Source organism: Hydra viridissima, unplaced genomic scaffold (assembly GCF_058129835.1).
Source record: "Hydra viridissima isolate aposymbiotic clone 2 unplaced genomic scaffold, HvirCarnegie_v1 scaffold_22, whole genome shotgun sequence".
NCBI classification, from domain to species: domain Eukaryota; kingdom Metazoa; phylum Cnidaria; class Hydrozoa; order Anthoathecata; family Hydridae; genus Hydra; species Hydra viridissima.
In genome coordinates, this window is record NW_028324321.1 from 113,873 (window position 1) to 133,486 (window position 19,614).

At 30.1% G+C, this 19,614-nt stretch overlaps 1 protein-coding gene across 1 annotated transcript; it reads left to right on the forward strand.

Annotated features, from left to right (window-relative positions):
- Positions 1-15,021: 15,021 nt before the first annotated feature.
- Positions 15,022-18,108, forward strand: LOC149876286 (uncharacterized). Its single transcript, XM_090075506.1, has 6 exons — positions 15,022-15,710; positions 16,161-16,249; positions 16,364-16,584; positions 16,878-17,103; positions 17,355-17,438; positions 17,562-18,108. The coding sequence occupies exons 2-6, from the start codon at positions 16,181-16,183 to the stop codon at positions 17,730-17,732; spliced, it is 771 nt and encodes a 256-aa protein (XP_089931632.1). The 5' UTR covers positions 15,022-15,710; positions 16,161-16,180; the 3' UTR covers positions 17,733-18,108.
- Positions 18,109-19,614: the final 1,506 nt, after the last annotated feature.

Genomic DNA, 19,614 nt, shown 5'->3' on the forward strand with positions numbered 1-19,614 from the left:
AAAATTAGTTTTCTCAATACTAATACTACATAATACTATGTGTGTATATATATATATATATATATATATATATATATATATATATATATATATATATATATATATATATATACCATTTACATATGTAAGTATACCATTTACATATGTAAGTCAATAGAGATCACATATGGAGACAGGTCTTCTGAAATTATTGGGCCACTTATAGAAACAGAAAAGAAAACTTTTAAAAACCATTGATAGCATCTTGCTCATTAACACATGAAAAAGAACAAAGTTTAACGTTAAACAAAAATCTCTTAATAAAAAAAAATACAAAAAAGCAATATAATGAAATTCATGATCTTGATAAAGAACTAATGCAAAAACAAATAGAAATAGATGATATAAAAAAAAAACTCTCTCCAGAAAAAGCAACAATACAAACAAAACTTTGTGAAAATTTTCACAGTTAAAATTTTCACAAAGTTTTAAAAAAGCAACACAACAGAATTATTCTATGTGAGGATTATTTTTTTCTAACAATATCAGATCCAAATTGCTTTTGGAATGTTTTAATTTATCACTTTATTTATTAGTGAAATTGTTTTTTTCATATATAATACTATTTTGAAATATAAAATGTAATTCTTTTGAAATAATATGTAGTATAAATATTTGAAAATAATGTTTTTGTTATTAGACCCTTTATCCATTATCATACACAATTTTTTTTAAAAAAAATTAAGTCTGAAATTTGACTTTTGCTTTGTTTCTGCAAAAATGTCTTTAGTGAATGCTTTAGCACCACATTCTTCATTGCTATTGTGTATTTCATTGCCTCCACAATAATCATTTTGTAGAAGGGCAATGTTGTGAAGCACAAAACAGGATATTATTATAGCTATGGAATTTTGCAGTTTTGTTCCTAAGGGAATGTTAAGACAAGGGTATTGTTTTTTTTTGATATACCAAAACAATATTCAACAACAACATTCAACATGTGTGTACTTCTCAAGTTGTAATTGTATCTGATTTCATTTTCATTTTTGGGTTAGAAAAAGGTGTCATTAAATATTGTTTATAAGGATAGCCAGAATCACCTGAAACATGAACAACATTCAAAAAAAAATCCCTTTTTGTTTCGGTAAAAAAAGGGATTTTTTGAATTTGGTAAAATCTAAATAATGGTTGATAAATATAAATATTTTCTTTATCTAAGAAAAGTTTGAAGTTTGTATGAAATAGCAAAATCAGATATCCATGAAAACTTATAATCACTTTTGCTGAATTATCAAAGAATCAGCTTCTGTTGGAAACTTTATGTACTGATATCTTTTGTTAGCCATTCGAATTGAAATGTTCTAAACCACTGGACAAACAGTTGAGTTTCAGCTCTTCCAAACCTTCTATTATTCTCTAAATGAGTTTATTTATTGTTATAATCATTTGTTGGTATAAAATGTTGTTATTTAAAAACGTAATGTAAAATCTACAATAAGAAGGTGCCATTTTCTGATACCGTTTCTTGAATATCTACTCACTTGGAATGAACCAGTAGCATAAAACCGAAATGCAATAGCCAGTTGTTGTACAGTTGAAAGAGGGGCACCCTCGATTGTTAACATTGTTGTTAATAATGTCATTAGCTAATAATAAAAAGGTTTTTTTTGAAAAATCTGTAGCACCTTTTAAATTCTATACCGTGGTAAACTTCTAAAGGATTAGCTCTGTCAATAATAAACCTTGGTATGTGACTTGGCTTATTTTTTCTTCTTCTTCTTCTAAAATTCAGCTCATACCGATTCATTTTTGAACATTTAAAAAAAAGTTTTTTTAATACTTCATGTAATTGTAACTACTTCTCATGAACTCTCTTTTACTCCTTTTACACGTATCACCTCTTTGTATAACTGCAACTATTTATTACTAAATGGAATTTACTTTTATACTGTATCACAAAAATGTGCCTTAATCAACAGCCTTTTATAATGCTAGGATGTTCGACATTTCAAAAAGCTAATAAACATTTCTAATGGCATCAAAATATGACATGTTGAATCATTACATACGAGTTACAGGATGTTTTAAAAGACACACGTTTTCGCAATGTTAATATTCAGTTTTCTGTAATGAATTCATTTAAAAATATACTTTCACAATGTAACCTTCTAAATTAAGTAGGTGAATATGCCCAAGTAACTACTTTTGCTTGTTAAAAACTCATTTTCTTACTTGCAAAGGTTGTAATAAGTTATATAGTAATAGTAAAGTTTTGTTACGCATCAGCAAAATGATAATGGCGGTCTGTTTTTTTTTTTTCAAGTTTGGTTTCAAGATTGGTCTGGAGCAGACTTGAAAAAATGACTTGAAAATTCAAAAATTCTCGTTTTTCAAGTCTGACTTCAGTTCAAGTTCGCTTCTTGCATTCCGTTCAAGTCAGACTTGAGATTTGAAGTCTGACTTGAAATTTCAAGTTGGGTTCTTGCATTCGGAAGGAATTTTTGCTCTCTCAAGTCTGGTTTGAAGTCAGACTTGAAAAAGGTCTATTTTTAGCGGTTTTCAAGTCTGACTTGAGTTGAAGTTCGCTTTGTGCATTCGCTCAAGTCGCACTTTAGGTTTGAAGTTCGACTTCAAACTTGAAGTTCGGTTCTTGCATTCCACCCTAAAACATCTAAGTAAAATGTTTTTTATTCACAATTTTATTAAAATCTTATTAAACGCTCATTAAACATTAATCAAAAACAAATTGCGGAAGCATTTTATTTACATCATAAAACCAAAAATGAGTTCGCGAATCACTGCCGCACCTTGTATTTCTATTATTATATCTATTATTTTTGTTAAGGTTTTGATAACTAGTTAACCACTTTTAAATCACATTGCAAAAAAAATTATAAAGTTCTTAAATACTTTCCAAAACCACGAAATCAGACAGATTTCAAAACTCCACCAAAGAAACAAAAAAAAAAAAAGACCTGATTTTAAAGAGCTTTGATTTCTAAAACTTTCTCTCTACAAAAATCAGGAAAACAAAATTCTTTATCTTTTAGGTTAAATTGATTGAATTAAAAAAATTATTGAATACATAATGAAAACATAGTAAACAAATTTTTTTGTTAAGAATTTTGTACCAAGTACTGTTTTGTAGATTTAATTTTTGACGAACATTAGTTCAGTTTGGAAACACAACTACCATTAATAAGTAGAAGGTCACCTTGCTAACATCTACTATCGCCATAGGTTGACTGTGTTGGCACCGTAGTTATTGCTTATATATATATATATATATATATATATATATATATATATATATATATATATATATATATATATATATATGTATATATATATATATATATATATAATATGTAATTCGAAACTTGTTAATTCGAAAACCTCCATTATTCGATTGCTGCAAAGTAAAAACTAAAAAAGGTGATAAGAGAAAATGGCATAATGCTGCGAAACAAACACATACACCTCAAATGTCGTTGTCACAATTTTTGAATCTACACACAAAAAATACTTTATTATAGATATAAAAATTAGGAAGACAGATATACAAAATTTGGAAAGTCCGATAGTTATTTTTTTAATCAAATTGTCTGACAAAATCCGACTATGAATACTTTTTTCATAGTCCGATACGAGCAGAATATTGGAATAGCGGAACTTTTATCGGAAGTGCCCACCTCTGTTATTATGTATATATATATATATATATATATATATATATATATATATACTACCTCTAGGGGGTTTATCATCAAAGGCTTACTAGCTCCTCCTGACATTACCCACAATTAAGTTGGGAGTTTATTGTAGATTTTTTGTTCTTCTAAGAAAGTTGTCTTTACCAGGTTAAAGAGCCTTGCCTGCCCTATTATATGATCAATTTACTGTCATGGTATATATGTGTAACCTACCGATTTATGCCTGTAGATCTAAGCTTACATCAATGTAGGTAAAAAAAAAAAAAAGAGAAATAAGAAAAGTATTTTACACTGACCTAATTAAGCTAAGAAAATATTAAGTGATAATATAAAAGATATTTTACTATTGTAAAATAACACTTGTTGTTTGATGTAACTTTTGAATTCTTTATCTTTGACTAGCAAATTTACATTTTTTTAAAATTAATATAAATAGTCTTAAAAATTTATTATAAGTAGTTTTTTTATAACGAATGAAAAATACTTTTTTTTTTAACAATAGTTTTAAAGCGTTTTAATTTACACAAGTTTATTGCTGTAGCTAAGTTTCTTCATTTCAGTTTGCAGTGATCTTTTTTTAGAGTCTTAGCTTGCAACTTTGTGTTTTTCACGTTTATCTTTTGCAAATGAACATGTTTGAACTCGTACAAACAAACTGATAATCTGTTCAAGCACATTTGTTTTAATTTTTTTTTTAAAAGGAGTATTAGTTGGTATAAAAACATTGTTAAAGTTAGATGTTACTGTTATGTTTGTAAGAATTTCTTTTACAAAATCATCGGCAGAAAGCACTTTGATAAAGTTTTTTTTCTGAATAATAGTTCACATTGTATAAATATATCAATAATTGTAGAATTCACTCTCAATAAACCACCTTTAACACAAGCATTTATGAGTGTTTGTATAGTGTCGAATTCTATTTTACAGGCTAGAAGTAAAGAACAGAATTGAATGCTATAAAAAGAATTAGAGCTTTTTGAATAGTATAACTTATTGAACAGTTTATGTATAATATAACCAGCTAAATATTGCAAATTTCATTTCTGCATCCTTTATATTCATGGCTGATTTCTCGCATTTCTCACCATTGAATTTGTTTTATCTGTAAGGTAGTTTAAAATATCATTTGCTAGGTCCTACAATTGAGTATTTGAAAAAGTGGGTTCTTCAAAATGTTTAGGCAGGACATTATCCGAAAGGAGACCAAAAAATGTTGAGTAATAATTCCCAGGGTGTCCTTAAACTTTTCAAAAATACTCTTTAGCTTATGCTAAAACTCATCTGCGTTATTAGGGGAAATTTTAAAATCTAAAAACTTTACAAGAATTTGGGGAAAATTAAAAACTTAAGAATTTTCGCTATGCAATTTTTTGTTTATTCCAGTTACTGTGCACCTTTGGAAGAATGAGAACGAGTAATTTCTTGAACAATAACATAAACAAAGCGCTTATGTTTGTTTCCAGACTATATATTCTTGTGACTATGAGTAAACGAAGTATAAACAAACGACACAAGCCGAACTGGATCTTCAAGAGCGCCAATAGCGCCCGGTTCAAAATTGGAGAATGGCGCCACTTTTCAAGTCAAGAAATTCCAAAATTATAGTTTTGCAAATTCAGCAACATTCAATTTCTAACACAACACATTGTGTTTCTGTGTTACTATCGATTCTCTGGATTAAGAAACGGTTTACTAATCAAAATTGACATTTGAATCAACATATTTGTTTTAAACCAATAAATGAAAGAGCAATTAAAAAAACCTTGAGAAAGGTGAATTAGTTGCTTAAAGATGAACTTTTTGAGCTTTTCTGGCCATCCAGTTATTGATGACATTGTCGTAGCTCAATTTTTTCACCAAATCTTCTTCAATCAATATAATCAAAAGATCAGTAACGCGATCCTGGCCCATGGTCGAACGGAGACTGTTTTTTATAATCTACAATTTACTTAACTATTGTTCACCCTAAGTAAATGACACACAATTAGTGTTAAAAATCTGAAACATTATGCAAAATGTGCAAAAAAAGGCGTTTAATCTTATTTTTGAAGATTTCGTTGAAAAGCCAAATTGGATATGATTTCTTGAAAGTCTTTTTGTGAACAGTGTTAAAGCGGCGAACTTCTTTAATAAGATCCTCTTTGTTCACATCACTCGGATAAAACCGTGCAAGCTTGCGATCTTTGGTTTCTTGAGTGGAAAGATCATCATTATCCAACCAAATGAATGAAAATATATCGCCGAACATCCTGCTCGCTTCATACCTTGAATCAAACTGCTGGATCAGACTATTTAAACTATAAAAAATGTTAAACTCGATTTCTTTCTTTTGGCTGTCATGGAAATAAGCGACGTTGATGCCTCATCGTTCGGTTTCCACTTTCTTTTAGTAGCGAGTTCAGTTTCGAATCCTAGGGGTCCATCTATAGCTACAACCTCTCGGAAAATCTGCGACCAATCATAAGTTAACTAAAAAAGCCATATTCCTAGAAACTAAGGAAAGAGTCACATCAAATGTTATATGAAGAATCGTCCTCCATTTAGCTGATTCAGAATTTATTTGCTTTTGGAGCTCTGAATCTATACCAGTGGAGCTGGTAAAACGAATTGATGCCTCTTTCTAATCCATGTAGAACTTTTGAAACAAAGGGCTGGATTTATGGTGCTTCACACAATCTATGAGTTTCCTCCACTATTCCCTAGCTCCTTCTTTCCAATGAAGAAGGGACAATTCCCCCCCCCCCCCCTTTAAATACTGCTTTCGAGTCCTAGAGGGAGCAAGGGAAATAGTAGTGAGGCGTGTGGTCGAGCTCCAAACCAAAAAATCTCTTTCTACTGTTTCCTTATTAAGCCAAGTTTGATGAAGTACATTCAATGGAAAGATTCTCTTCTTAAAATTATGGGGTTAATCTTGTTGCTTTAAAGAATGTAAAAGGGGTCCCTTAAAAATGATCACGTCTCTTTCTTTGTGACTAAAAACAACTGGCCATGAAGAGGGGTCAACATTAATTATTACCAAGTTAGGTTGAGTATCATATTTTCCTCTACTGGATAAGGTTTCTCCTTCCGAATCTGATGACTCACTTTGAAATTCATTTAACTCCCGCTGATCCACGGCCCTCTGACTCACACATATTGAGTGCAGCAGGTGATCACGGAAGAAGAAGAGGTCTCATTGGTTCCTCTTGGCCCTGTAATAATGACTGACTGGGAGTCATGGTCATTAATATAGAGATCCTTAAGGGAAAAAAGTTAGCAATAACAACTAAGATTATAACACCAGAGGTTGTTAAATGAAATAAAAAATAAATGATACAAAAGTAAAACAGTTAACTTACTGAAAGGTTAAATTGAGTATTGCGAGAAGGTGCATTTTCTTTGGTCGGTGTTATGATTATATATCCAATATTCTCTGAAATCTGTCTTTTTTTTGCTTTTTCTGCAGATTTTTTAGCAGCTTTAGCACGGTTTTGTGGACCAGAAGATTTCTTTCGACCCATTTCGCAGAATACCAAAAAGGTTTTGTAATTTATAATTGATATATAAACAAAGTCACTTTCAGTATCATATTTCCACATTTATACAGTTCGGAAGTGTTTTAATCGACCAAAATTGTTTTTAGAATTATTCGATAAAAGAATACAAATTAGTTATACTTCTTTTACGATTTTGACGTTGGAGTGTTTGCAACAGTAACTGCTTACGTCCGCAATACACCATCAAATCAATTCCTGAGGCACTCCTGAATTTTTTGACCAAACCCTAACTTTCTGACCCAGAGAAAACCTCTCGGTTGGTGATAGTGGATACCTAGTTCACTTCAAATATGTAAATTTTAAAATGGAACTAATGCGTTCACGGCAGAAATTTGCTTTCAAAATGTCTCACTATATAATCATATCAGATTATTGTTTGCATCATTATTTTATTACTTGATTTGCAATTAGACAACATTAAAAGCAAGGTTTTTGATCTCTTATTCTTCTTTAATTAAAATAGGAGTTTACATACATAATTTGTTAAATTTATTGCCTACTCTTGTGCTTGCTGCACCATTATTATCTACTGTTCATAATAGGAAACTAAAATTATCTTTATTTTCATAAATTTTAAAATTATTTACTATGTAAAAAATTTAAAATGACGTATATTTTAAAAAGGTAACTTAATATTTATGCATATAACTTTTTCTAGCAAGAAAACCTTCCCTTTATTGTGCCAGAGTGGTAGGCTAGTAATGCTAATATCACACTAGCTGATTCTAAACTAACAAGTTAATCTGACTGATCTGTTTTTTCCATTATCAAACCAACAAAATGTACTCGTTTATCAAACTGCATTTACCTCATTTGCAATATTGCCCAAATGTAGGTAAATTTTAAGCATCCTTTATCAGTGCCAATAATCTCAAAACAGCCAGAGAGGAACCAAACGATGTGTTCAAATTACTTCTCAATCCTTGGAAAAAAATTTCCACACGATTGCACTGATGGAACCCTTCACAAAAACCTGGTTGAGATTGCAACTGGTTGCTAAGTTGCCTCAGAAATGATTGCATCTTCTGTAATTTCTAGTGCTGCAGCTTCATCAGGAGGCACAGTTAGGCTACAACAAACTAATGTTGGTCAACCACTTCCAGTCATTCCTGCTAATGACTTTTTATTGATTAATAATGATGATACCTTGCATGAAATTAATTATCAAACATTTACACGATTAAATTTCTCTTATTCATGCAAAATACCTGATATGTTAATATGGAAAAGTATGAAATGAATAAAAATACGTAAAGAATGATCTATTGCTTACTCTTGTAAATAGTTGCTAGAATCATGTCTTGCAAATAAGCTCCTGCATAACATTAGTATTTTATCATTATCAACCAATTTTTGTTTTTATTTTGTTAGAGATGTATCATTTTCATTTATTTCGATAAGGATTTTTATGATTTCATTATACATGATCATTATTGCTAGGTAGCAATATTTATTATTTTAACTATTATTATTGTTATCAAAACTTTTAATGTGTTGTTTTAAGCCATTTTATTATCATGATTGCTATTGGTATATTTTGAAATGCAGGAGCTTAGTGGACAAATCTTAAAAGTCTTATACAAAGCATAAGGTCAAATTTTGTGAGCTTCAATGCTTGAAATTTTTCCGTTCATTTCAGGTTTTTCAAGCTCTATAATCAGCTCTCTAGATCATTCTTTGAAAGCCAAATACATGATTCAAGTGCAGATCGAAGTGATTCCACCATTAGAGCTTCATTTGTTCATTGGTTTTTTAAACTATCTCTTGAAGGCCTTGAAAGATCGCTCACCATTTGTGGAAGATTAATTAAAGGCTCTTCGTGTTCAAGTAAAATCCTATCATGAAAGACTTTTTGTTAGTCTTGATTGTTAAAAACTCTTGAACAATGTGGATGTTTTGCAGCAGTTTGCAGAGAAAAAATAAGCTGTTCAAATCATTAGGTTTATTGACACTCTCAAAAAGTTTGACCTTGTGGTCAAAGCTTGTTTCGGAAAATGTCTAGATCCTCTATATGAAGACGAGATATCAAAGCTTAAAGACTCATATCTTGATTTGGAAGGTATTACAGTCACACTAAAATTCCATCCCAGTTTATTCATAAAAAAGACAGTTCACCTTGAACTTATAGTGAACAAGCAATAGAGGCCCTTCATCATGACTTTTGTCTACACTGGCAATGCTTCAAATGCAATGCTGACTATCCTCAATATGGAGAATGGTTGAGAAATTGCTTGGTAGACAACAGCAAACAAATTTAAAAATAATATGAAATGATAAATATGTGTAAAGACAATGTAACTGTAGTAAATGTAAAATTATGATATTTTCATTTCTAAATTTTTCCTTGTAATTATAAAGTTCAGAATAAAATGCTTAATTTCAACCAAAAACCATGTGCCATCGTTTAAAGAATTTTTAGTTAGATACTGAATTTTTACACGCAACTTTCCCCCACGGACGCTATTGTTCCATTTCAAAGTTTATATATTTAAAGTCTAATAGGTGCCCACTATCAACACCCAAGAGTTTTTCTCTGGGTCAAAGTGATAGGGTTAGGTCAGAAATATCACTTTAAATCAAAAACCATGATATATCTGAAAAAAATTATAAGAAAAAATTAAAATAATTCTTTTTTAATTATCGAGCAACTTACTTAACCAACTACTTATTTAATCGACTTCTTATTTAACCATCATCAGCACTTATCCTAACCGTAAACCATGGTTGCTCAGCAACACAATGAGCCAGTTTCACCAATCTCAAGATTTCAACATCTCCACCAACGATTTGAACGAATTGCGATTGCTTTGAACCCAATAGGTCCTGGTAGAGATAAGGCTGCTTATCTGCCTAAAAGATGCAATATGATTCTCTTGCTTTAACAGTCAAAATACTTCATGAAAAAGTAGAGCTTTTATTGTTAAATTACCAACAACTACCTCGTTCGCTTCAACTTCTTTCACCCATGGAACGCACTTCCATACGAAGTTGTCAACGCTATTAGTGTCGACTGCTTCAAAACAAAAATATATTAACTACCCCAAAATTACCGCAGTTTATCATCTTCCGTGCAATCGAGCACGAGCTAGCCTGGACAGAAGTTAATGGGCTCACGGAACACGCACGGTTCCGTGTAATTTGAGTGCTACTAAATCTTTTTTTTTTTTTTATAAAAGCAGTAGCTTACCTTCTAATTAGACATCAAAGAAATTAAAATGAGAAAATAAAAAACGATGCTAGTAAAAGATTGTTGATTTTACTTTCTGAGATTTGGCAGACGAAAAATGAGATCAGCATATTTTTTCGCTTATAACATGATTCTAATGCCATCTTTAAATCTTATTGAATGTTATTTTGTCATATTTTTCAATTCGTGCATTTTTATTACGAATACAAAAATTTAAACCTCAAATACAAAAACTAAGAAAATTTCACATTGTCAGTCATTAAAAATGTTTTCTATTCATTGTTAAAAAAAGAAAATTGCGACGGGTCGTCCGATCGTCCGGCTCAACTTTTTTTTGCAGTGGAAAACAGTATTATGCCTATTAAAACAGCAGAAGAAGTGGACCATGAGTACAAAAAAAAAACTTTTTATAAACGGTATTGAACTACCTGAAACTTTTAAGCTCAATAGTGGTTGTTTAGCAGGGGACGAAGGTCTAATATGTTGGCCAACATTATTATATCCTAATATTTACAATTATCTGTTATTTAATCCTGCATTAGTGCCTGTAAAGAATTAAGTCTCTTTCATTTAGTAAAAACATGAAAACAAATATGGCCACAATAATACTTGCTGAAATAGAGTGTATGATTATGGGCCAAACACAAATGAGCTTTGATTTAATTTTCAGTTAGAAGAGCTTCAAAATTGATTTAGCTTTCAGTTAGAAGAGCTTCATGATGTTCTAAAAAAATTTTAAAAATAAACATGGGAATTAAATTTGACATGTGGTTGTTACACCAAATTATTTCGGGCTAACTTTTGTGAATCCGGATAAACCTGCATTGAAGTACCGAACAAGTTATTTGAAGTTATGAAATCTCTTCATCAAAACTTAACTGCAAATGAATGTGGATTATTCTTAGATGTTGAAATGTCCTATTTAGGTGGAAGCCATCATAGAATTATCCAATCCTTGTGTTGCCCACCAGGCTGTTTACAAATAAAATGTTCGTTTTATAAGAACTATACAACACCACAAGATCCTAATGTATCACTTCCTTATGTTAAAAAAAGTCTGTATGAAAAATTTTTTTTTAATAAAAAGCAAAGATATTATATGCAATGTTAGGTTTAAATGAGAACTGTTAAAATGATTACTTGTTATTTTACAGTATGGACAGCTCATGGGTATACATTGGATAAAATTGCATTTGATGAAGCTGGTTGGTTGACTATGATTTGTGTAAAGATTAGAACAATTATTACTTAAAAACTGTCTTTGCAGATATTTCTATTAACTGATTGTAATAAAATTGTACCATAAAAATGTGCGGTTTAAATCATATGTCTTAAGTTTTCTTTATTCTTTCCTGTCCTTCTTAAATTTAAACTGAGATTTATACAGAGTTGGTGGTTTCTGGCATCAGTACTTATAAGTATATTTTTACAGGTAAATTTTTTATATCTTATGTACAACTAAATTTAAAAATAAATATCTTAGTGTAACCTTTAAGTAAATTTTTTAAATTCCATAAAGCACACGATAAGATAATATCATCCATATGATGAAGCATTGAAATGGGAAATATATTTTTTAAAACTCAAAAATTTTTTATTTTGTTTTTGACTCTTTCTATTTGGATTCTTAAGTATTTTACATTCACTTGCAGTTATTTAACTTTTTATTTTGTACCTGGTTGAACTGATAAGCTACAATAACGAAATGATAGTTCTTCTTTTTTTGAAACCCCTATCTGCCACTCCTTCATCATATTTGTACAACAGATCATAAAAACCAATTTCACTTGTAATAAATTTATCTTATGCTTGTCCATCATAATATTTAGATAGAGATGTTATGTATGCATTTGGTGCTATACCAATTAATACCTTGACAGTGTTATGGTGCTTCTAATCAGACCTGTTATGGTGCTTATAATCAGACTGTTTGGTTGTAAAGGGACTTTAAATGTTCAATAAATATTTCAAAGCAATCAAGGATCCTTCTACACACTACAGGACTCAGGCAAATTTTTTTATGGCGTTGCTTGGCAGCCAAGCAATAATAGAACGTCTAAGGCTATTAGAAATAATTTTAATAAAAGTTGTAAAAGAATCAGAACACAAAGATATAGAACCTTCGGAATGGTAGCTTACATTCACACTCAGTATTTTCCCTTTGTGTCAAAAACATTGTCCCACTTCTCCCACACTTGTCCCACTTCTCCCACACTTGTCCCACTTTACCCCAATAGCAGGGTTCCTCTTAAACTAAAAAAATATATACTTTATTAAAACATTCTGTCAATCTTAGGGGATGCATTTGGTGCCCCAAATATTGCTTTATTTGTTAAGACTAGTTTGGTTCAGTTCATACATCAAATAAAAAAGATATTGCAATTATCCTGAAAAAAAAAAATCGTGTCCCACTTCTCCCCGCTCTCCCCTATTCTTACACCGATGCTTCTATAAGAATCTGAGTTTGTCCCATTCATTAAGGTTCTCCCCTAGTCGTTGTTTTCAAAAACATAATGATAATAATTTGGTATTTGAACTATGTGATTTAAAATGGATGAATTTTATGACAATTTATCGTTTTAAAGTTTGTTGTGTAATTTTATCTCAAAATTTAAGATTGGCATCAACAGTTTCTTTGGTTATTGTAGTAAATGTGGTTATGAAGCTTCGTTAGTTTTTATGGACATTTCAAGTAAAAATATCTTTAAAAAATATGAAAGCGAGCCTGATTCTGATAGACTTACTTTTAAATATTATTGTATTTTTAACTGGTGTATTAAAAAAAGTATAGTTTTGAGTTATAATGTAAGAAGAATTATGAAAATAAAAAAAAAATTTTATTGACCCTTAAAGGACAACGAGGTACCAAAGAAACTGTTGACGTCAATCTTAAATTTCTCTACCCCAGAAGGGTGTACTTTTACATACCGCAGGCACAAATCGTGTCTATTTGATCTGAAAAATTAGAACATCATTTAGTATCATATCATGAAGTTTTAAAAGTAAAACTCAACATGAAAGCAACATCTTATTTTACTTATAAAATAACAAAAATATTTGAGAATTTAAAATTTTGCTACGTTAATGACGGCTGGGGTATTTTTCTACCCATACCACATGTCTTTAATTTTAGTAAGCATAGGAATATATAAACTATAAATGACATGAAACTAATTATTTTATTTTTAGTAGTTTTTTCATTTAAATGATGTTTATAAATAGATTTTAGCATTATTTATTTACCTTATATATTACATACATTATTTATTTAGTCAGAAATAGTTATGCTTCAAGTGATAACTCCAGTGATGGCCCAACACAGCTTGCAGCTCAAACTTGTGGTATGAGTTTGGATGCTGCCTTTAGACTTTTTAAAACACATGAAACGATTCAAATTGTTGTTAACTGCACTACTTCAGAAGCTAGAGTTAGACTAGAACAATCGATTGACACAACAGTTAATGAGGTTTATGAATTTACTGTCCTGCTTCTACTAGTTTGAGTGTTTTATTCTAAAACCCAAAACATAAAAGAGATTTGGAGAAGAAAAATGAAGTCGTCATTTTATTATCAACCTTTTAAAGTAAAATTATTATTGATCAAAATGAAAAGCCACGCATCATTCTAGATTAAAAAATATAAAGGTGGTATGGCACATTAGACCATTTTCTCAAACGCTATTCAAGTTGTCGAATGAGCAATCGATGGCCACTCACAATTTTTTGTTAATATTTTGGATATTGCAGTATACAAAGCTTTAACTTTGTTCTTGTCGATTCATTCAAACTATAAAAATGTGGCGTCACATGGAAGAAGAGAATTTAAAAAAAATTAGCTAAAAGTCTTTTTCAAAAAATAGTCGGAAATAATAATCTTTTACATGTACAGCAAGCAGCGCAATTAATACAAACACAATAAATTAAAAGATGTTGTATCTGACCTAGTGTAATTGACAGAAAAACTCTCCTGCAATATGTTTCATGCAATCATTCAGTTTGCAAGGCTCATAACAAGATTGTGTGTAACAGCTTTATGTAACAGAGAAAAATTTTATAATGCTTTTTTTTTTTTTAAACTTATAGAGAAACGACTGCTGATGTTAGTTAAACAATTAACTTTAACAAAAACACAAAGATATTTGCAAAAAGTTAGTTTTTGAGTTGGGGTAGTTTAATACCCCAGCCGTCCTAAACGTAACTTTTTTTCCAAAAATATTTACTTCTTAGTAAACACTTGTTGAGTGCAATTTTTTTATTTCTTTTAAGAGAAGTTAAAAAAAGGTAAATGACATAAAGTTAAGTTTTAATATTTATATATGAAAATGGATAAACTATTTATATTGTAATTTTATGAAATTCTGTCGATGCGAACCATCTATTTAAAAAAAAATTTCATCCTGAAAAATAATAATGGTTTCATTTTTTAAATCAGTGACACTAAATGAAACTAACAATCAAATCTAAATCAGCAGTAAAAAATTTAAATTTTATCAGCGAGTTTAAGATATAAGGATTGTGGTTAAGGATTGTGATTGGAAACTAAAATATATATCCTGGTAACGAATAACTAAGACGCACGAAAAAAAAAATACTAGTTCCAGGTCGTCATATGCGCGAGGAGCTGTGATGCACTGTCGACCATCAAAGCCACTGACTTTAAAAATTTTATTCGGATAATTTGAAAATGTATCAATCGTTTTTTGTGTGTATATTAGTTGTAGTGTTACTAATTTTTATCGAAAATCTTAATTTTCTCAGAATTCTTTTTTAATGCAGGGAAAACTTAGCGATACGGTATTCTACGTCGCGTCCATGTGCTATAGATTAGATTTAATTGAAATCTACCGAAGTATTTTTGTGTTTTATTTTTAACACATAAAGTGGTTAGAAATAGGTATATGGTTGATGGTTGCACAATTAAATAATCTCTGTGTTGGTTCCTAAATTCTAATTAAAAAATGAAATTGTCAATATGCCTGTAACTACCATTACCTATTTAAATAATCACAAACACACCTTTAGTGTGCTCCACTTAACTCCACTTTAAACAGCTTTTCGTGGGTAAAAAACTTTTAGAAAGAAGAAATTAACTTATTTGAAGTCTAAAGACAAATGTTTTACCAAAACGATTTATTTTTTGGGTTGAACAGGTGGTTAGGTAGGTAGCTAGGTTTCTCACTGAATTTTAAGTCAGCTGAGAAAATACAACCAGCTCTGTGCTTTTTGCTGATTCAAGTTTTTACCATCCAAAGAAGATTAGGTCTACCATAAGATTTTATAGAGAATGCATTGATTGGTAAGTGCTTAGTAGTAAGTATTTATAAAAGTAGTTTAATTTTAAAACAGATTTTTGAAAAATGGACTCAAGTGAATTTTTAATGATTTGATCATTGTCTATGTCAAGTAGAGTAAGCCATGTTTCTAGGGGAAGTTATATAGAGTTTTGAATCAAGTTTTCTTTTGTCAACTTTGAACTTGTGCACATATTTTTATATAAGTTTAAAGCTAATAATTAACAAATACACCCTTATATACTCCTTATAGGCTGCGGATGGGTTGGGTTTGGCTAAGCAGATTATTTGATAAATCATTTTGTTTTGATTTATTAGAAGATGTGATACATTTAATTTGAAAGTCACACTTAAACCTGTATCAATGAAATACAGCTCTTAGATGATCAAGAGCAGTTTTTCTGGTATTAGTTATTAATTGGAACCTTTTTTTATTTGTTAAACAAAATTTTTAGGTTAGATTTACTGGATCATCATGCCCCGAAGCAGATCAGCTTCTCGTTCTCGGAGTCGCAGTACTTCTCCTAAAAGAAGAAAAAATAAGGTATTACGTCAAGAATGCTTTAAAGTTAAATTTGTTTTATTTTATTTCAGCATCAAACTTTTGTGTGATATGAATGTATTCTAAATGTGGAGTTTTTATTTATGTTTTAAAAAGGAAAGAGAAAGGGAAAAAGACCGCCACAAAAGAAGTCGTCATAGAAGTCGATCACCTAGCAGAAAGAAATGGAGATATTCTAAGAGTCGTTCTCGAACCAGATCACCTAGTGTTGACAAGTTTGGTAGATCAAAGCAGCGAAGAGATAAAATGGAGGAAGAAGATGACACAAGAATAGAGACTGGAGTTAGAACAGAAGAAATGGAGAGGCAAAGAAAAATGTATCTATTTAATTTTAAAATTTAAACCTCAAGTTATAAGTTATAGCCATACCAATGTCTCAGTAACTATATAAAGATGATTACTGTTTTGAACTGAAGATTTACCATTGTAATTTGAAAATTGAAGCAGCAGTCTATTTGCTGTTCATTTAAAGATTTTTATCATAAAAAATGAACTATAAAAAAGTAATGGAACAAGTAAATCCATCATTTGTTCTAGTTGTGTTATTAGTTTTGTTATGCATATCTTAGATTTATTTCTAATAGATTTAAATTATTTATTGTGATTATAGTCGTGCTACTGAAATGCAAGCCAAGTTCATTGAAGAGGAAACTCAGAGACGCATTGAAGACATTGTAATGAAACGTGTTGAGGAAGAACTTGCAAAGCGCAAAATAGATGTTGATGAAGAGGTTATGCGTAAAGTAGAAGAAGCCAAAAAACATGTTGAACATCATCTTGAAGGGGAGTATGAAAGGAGAACTAAAGAGATTGCTGAGCAGTTCAAAGGAAAAGAGGTTTGCAATGATTTTTTCAGACACACACACACTTTCAGTTTTCTATTTAGATTTTTACTTACAGAATAGTGGCTGTTTTTATTCTTTTTATGTTTTTGTAATAATATTTTTTCAGAGTATGTAGGCTCCCGGATAGACATAAATTTTCAGATTTTGTGTTCCTATCCCCTGGCCTCTTTATTGAGAAAATCAATTTTTCTCAAATCTCATTTCAGAGAAATTTACAAAACATTTATACTTTTTTTTATTAGGAACAGCTAAAGGGAGAAATTGAAAGATTAAAAAAAGAGATTGAAAATGCATATGAAAAAGTTCGTGAGTCAGAGAGAAAATTAGTGAGTTTTATCATTTATTGTAGTTATTTTGTTGTTGTTTGTTTTATTTTTTACTTTTAATCTTGAAACTTTTACTATGGTAAACAACTTTTTTACGGCCCTGATAAACAATTTTTGTTTCAGGCTGAGGAGCGGTTAGCGATGCTAGAAAAACAAAGGGAACTTGAAGAAGACAAAAGACAATTAGAACATAACTATCTAAAAAATGAAAAAAAAGCACAAGAGCTTATCCTAAATAAAAAAAACTCAAGACCAAAACTAAAGTTTGGTTTGAAGCCTATGATACCAAAATAGCAAATCTCTGCTCTCATTAAGACTATCTTTTTGTTACCTTTCTTCTTATGTAGGTTTCCATTTGGGTTTTTCGTAAAGTTGTCCTTTTGAATAAATGGATTTGGATTATGCACCGATAAAGTGAAATGCAGAGATTTTAAGTTAGTGAATGAAAGGTTACATATGTATATAATTGCAGCTAGCAAAACGCTTTTACGAATTCCTTAACTAAGTGTTTCTATTTCAATTTCCTTGTTAGTTTAAAGAGATAATTATAAGATTTATTCTTTGAATTTGGTTCGGTATTTTATTTTAAATTTGGAATATCGACACCTTTTGTAAAAATACAAGTTAATATTATCTGTTTCATATTCAATTTATTATCAAAGTCGATCAAGTTGGAATTCTTTTTTGTAATCTTATCGCAGTAATATTACTTTCTTATAGTAATTCTACACTGATTTGGATTAATATTTCTGTAGTAATTTTAGTCATTGGGGGTTTATGTATAGATTTCCAATATTTGCTTTTCAGATTGCTCAATTAAAAATGCGTAGACACATTCGACTTAAATACTAAAGGAGGTTTTAAAATAAGTGTTGTATATTCTTTCAGGATGAAAACTTGTATCATTTTTATCTGGTTTAGTATCTACTGATTCGCTTTAAAATATTATTAGTAAGTTATATACATCCAGTTATTGATTACAATGTCTGATTCGTGAAATGACAGCTGTTTCATTAGCATCATGGGTGTTTTTAGTTTTCCGCCCGTTAATGAATTTAGCGAAATTTGGTCTCATTAAAAACCCCCTTAGAATTTAACTGAAGAAACGAAACATTTTTATGAAAACGTTTACTTCTTTTTTAAAAAAAATTAATCACCAGATATTTCTATCAAAATAAGACAATTATTAGCAACCTGATATTTCGTAGCTCACTACAAAGTAGCAAGCTTGTTAAACATCAACTTATAGCAAGAAAAAACTAACAGTATTTTGCTTTCTTTCTGGTATAAATATGGGTATCTTTTACTAATTTTGCGTAAGTGTGTTTTTATGTTATTTTCTTTTTACAGAATGGTCCACAATTATAGCTATAAACGATCCACAACTATAAGTCAGAACTCACGATGTCTTAAAAATGGTTTTTGTTTTGAGTTCTGGTTGCTGATTTCCGTGTAAAAAAATTATTAGTATTACCTTGTTTCATCTAATTATCTGAATTTATAGTGCTTTTTTTTTTTTTTTTTTTTTTTTTTTAAGAAAAATACACAATTTAGTTTTAGATCATTCTTTTGTTTGGAAAATGTTATAAAAGCTTGTTAAAAATGTTTTCCTTGTTTTAAGTTCTGGTTAACCGGACTTGATGAAAACATGTCATTTTTCTACGGCCTGACACAAACTACAAAATAATATACAAACAAATTTTTATAGATAAGTACTGCATGTAAAATATAATCATGTAAAACAATTTATTTAAATGGTAAAAAACTTTTTTAAATCATTTTTATTCACGCATTTGACGCACATATCAGATGCTTTGGTAAATACAATATCTACACTCTGCTCAATATGAATTACAGCCAGCTTTTATTCATGGCTCGGTTTTGCAGGTATAAAAAGGCTCTTTTCTTGCCTTGTTCTTCATCTTGTCACGTCTTCTTTTATGTGATATTGGCTCAGTAAATACTGCAGATAACGGGTTGTTTTTTGTTACGGAACAAAGAATGCAAAGAATCAAAAGTAGTTAATTGCTGTAAACTAAATAACGATTATGCTTTCTTCACTAAAAATGGAGTTTTCAAAGACCTGAGTATGCTATCTCCAGCAACAATGATTTATCCCGCTAAGTTACGACAACAAAAATGTATTTTGAGAAAGGATGTTAGCATGGAGCGTAAG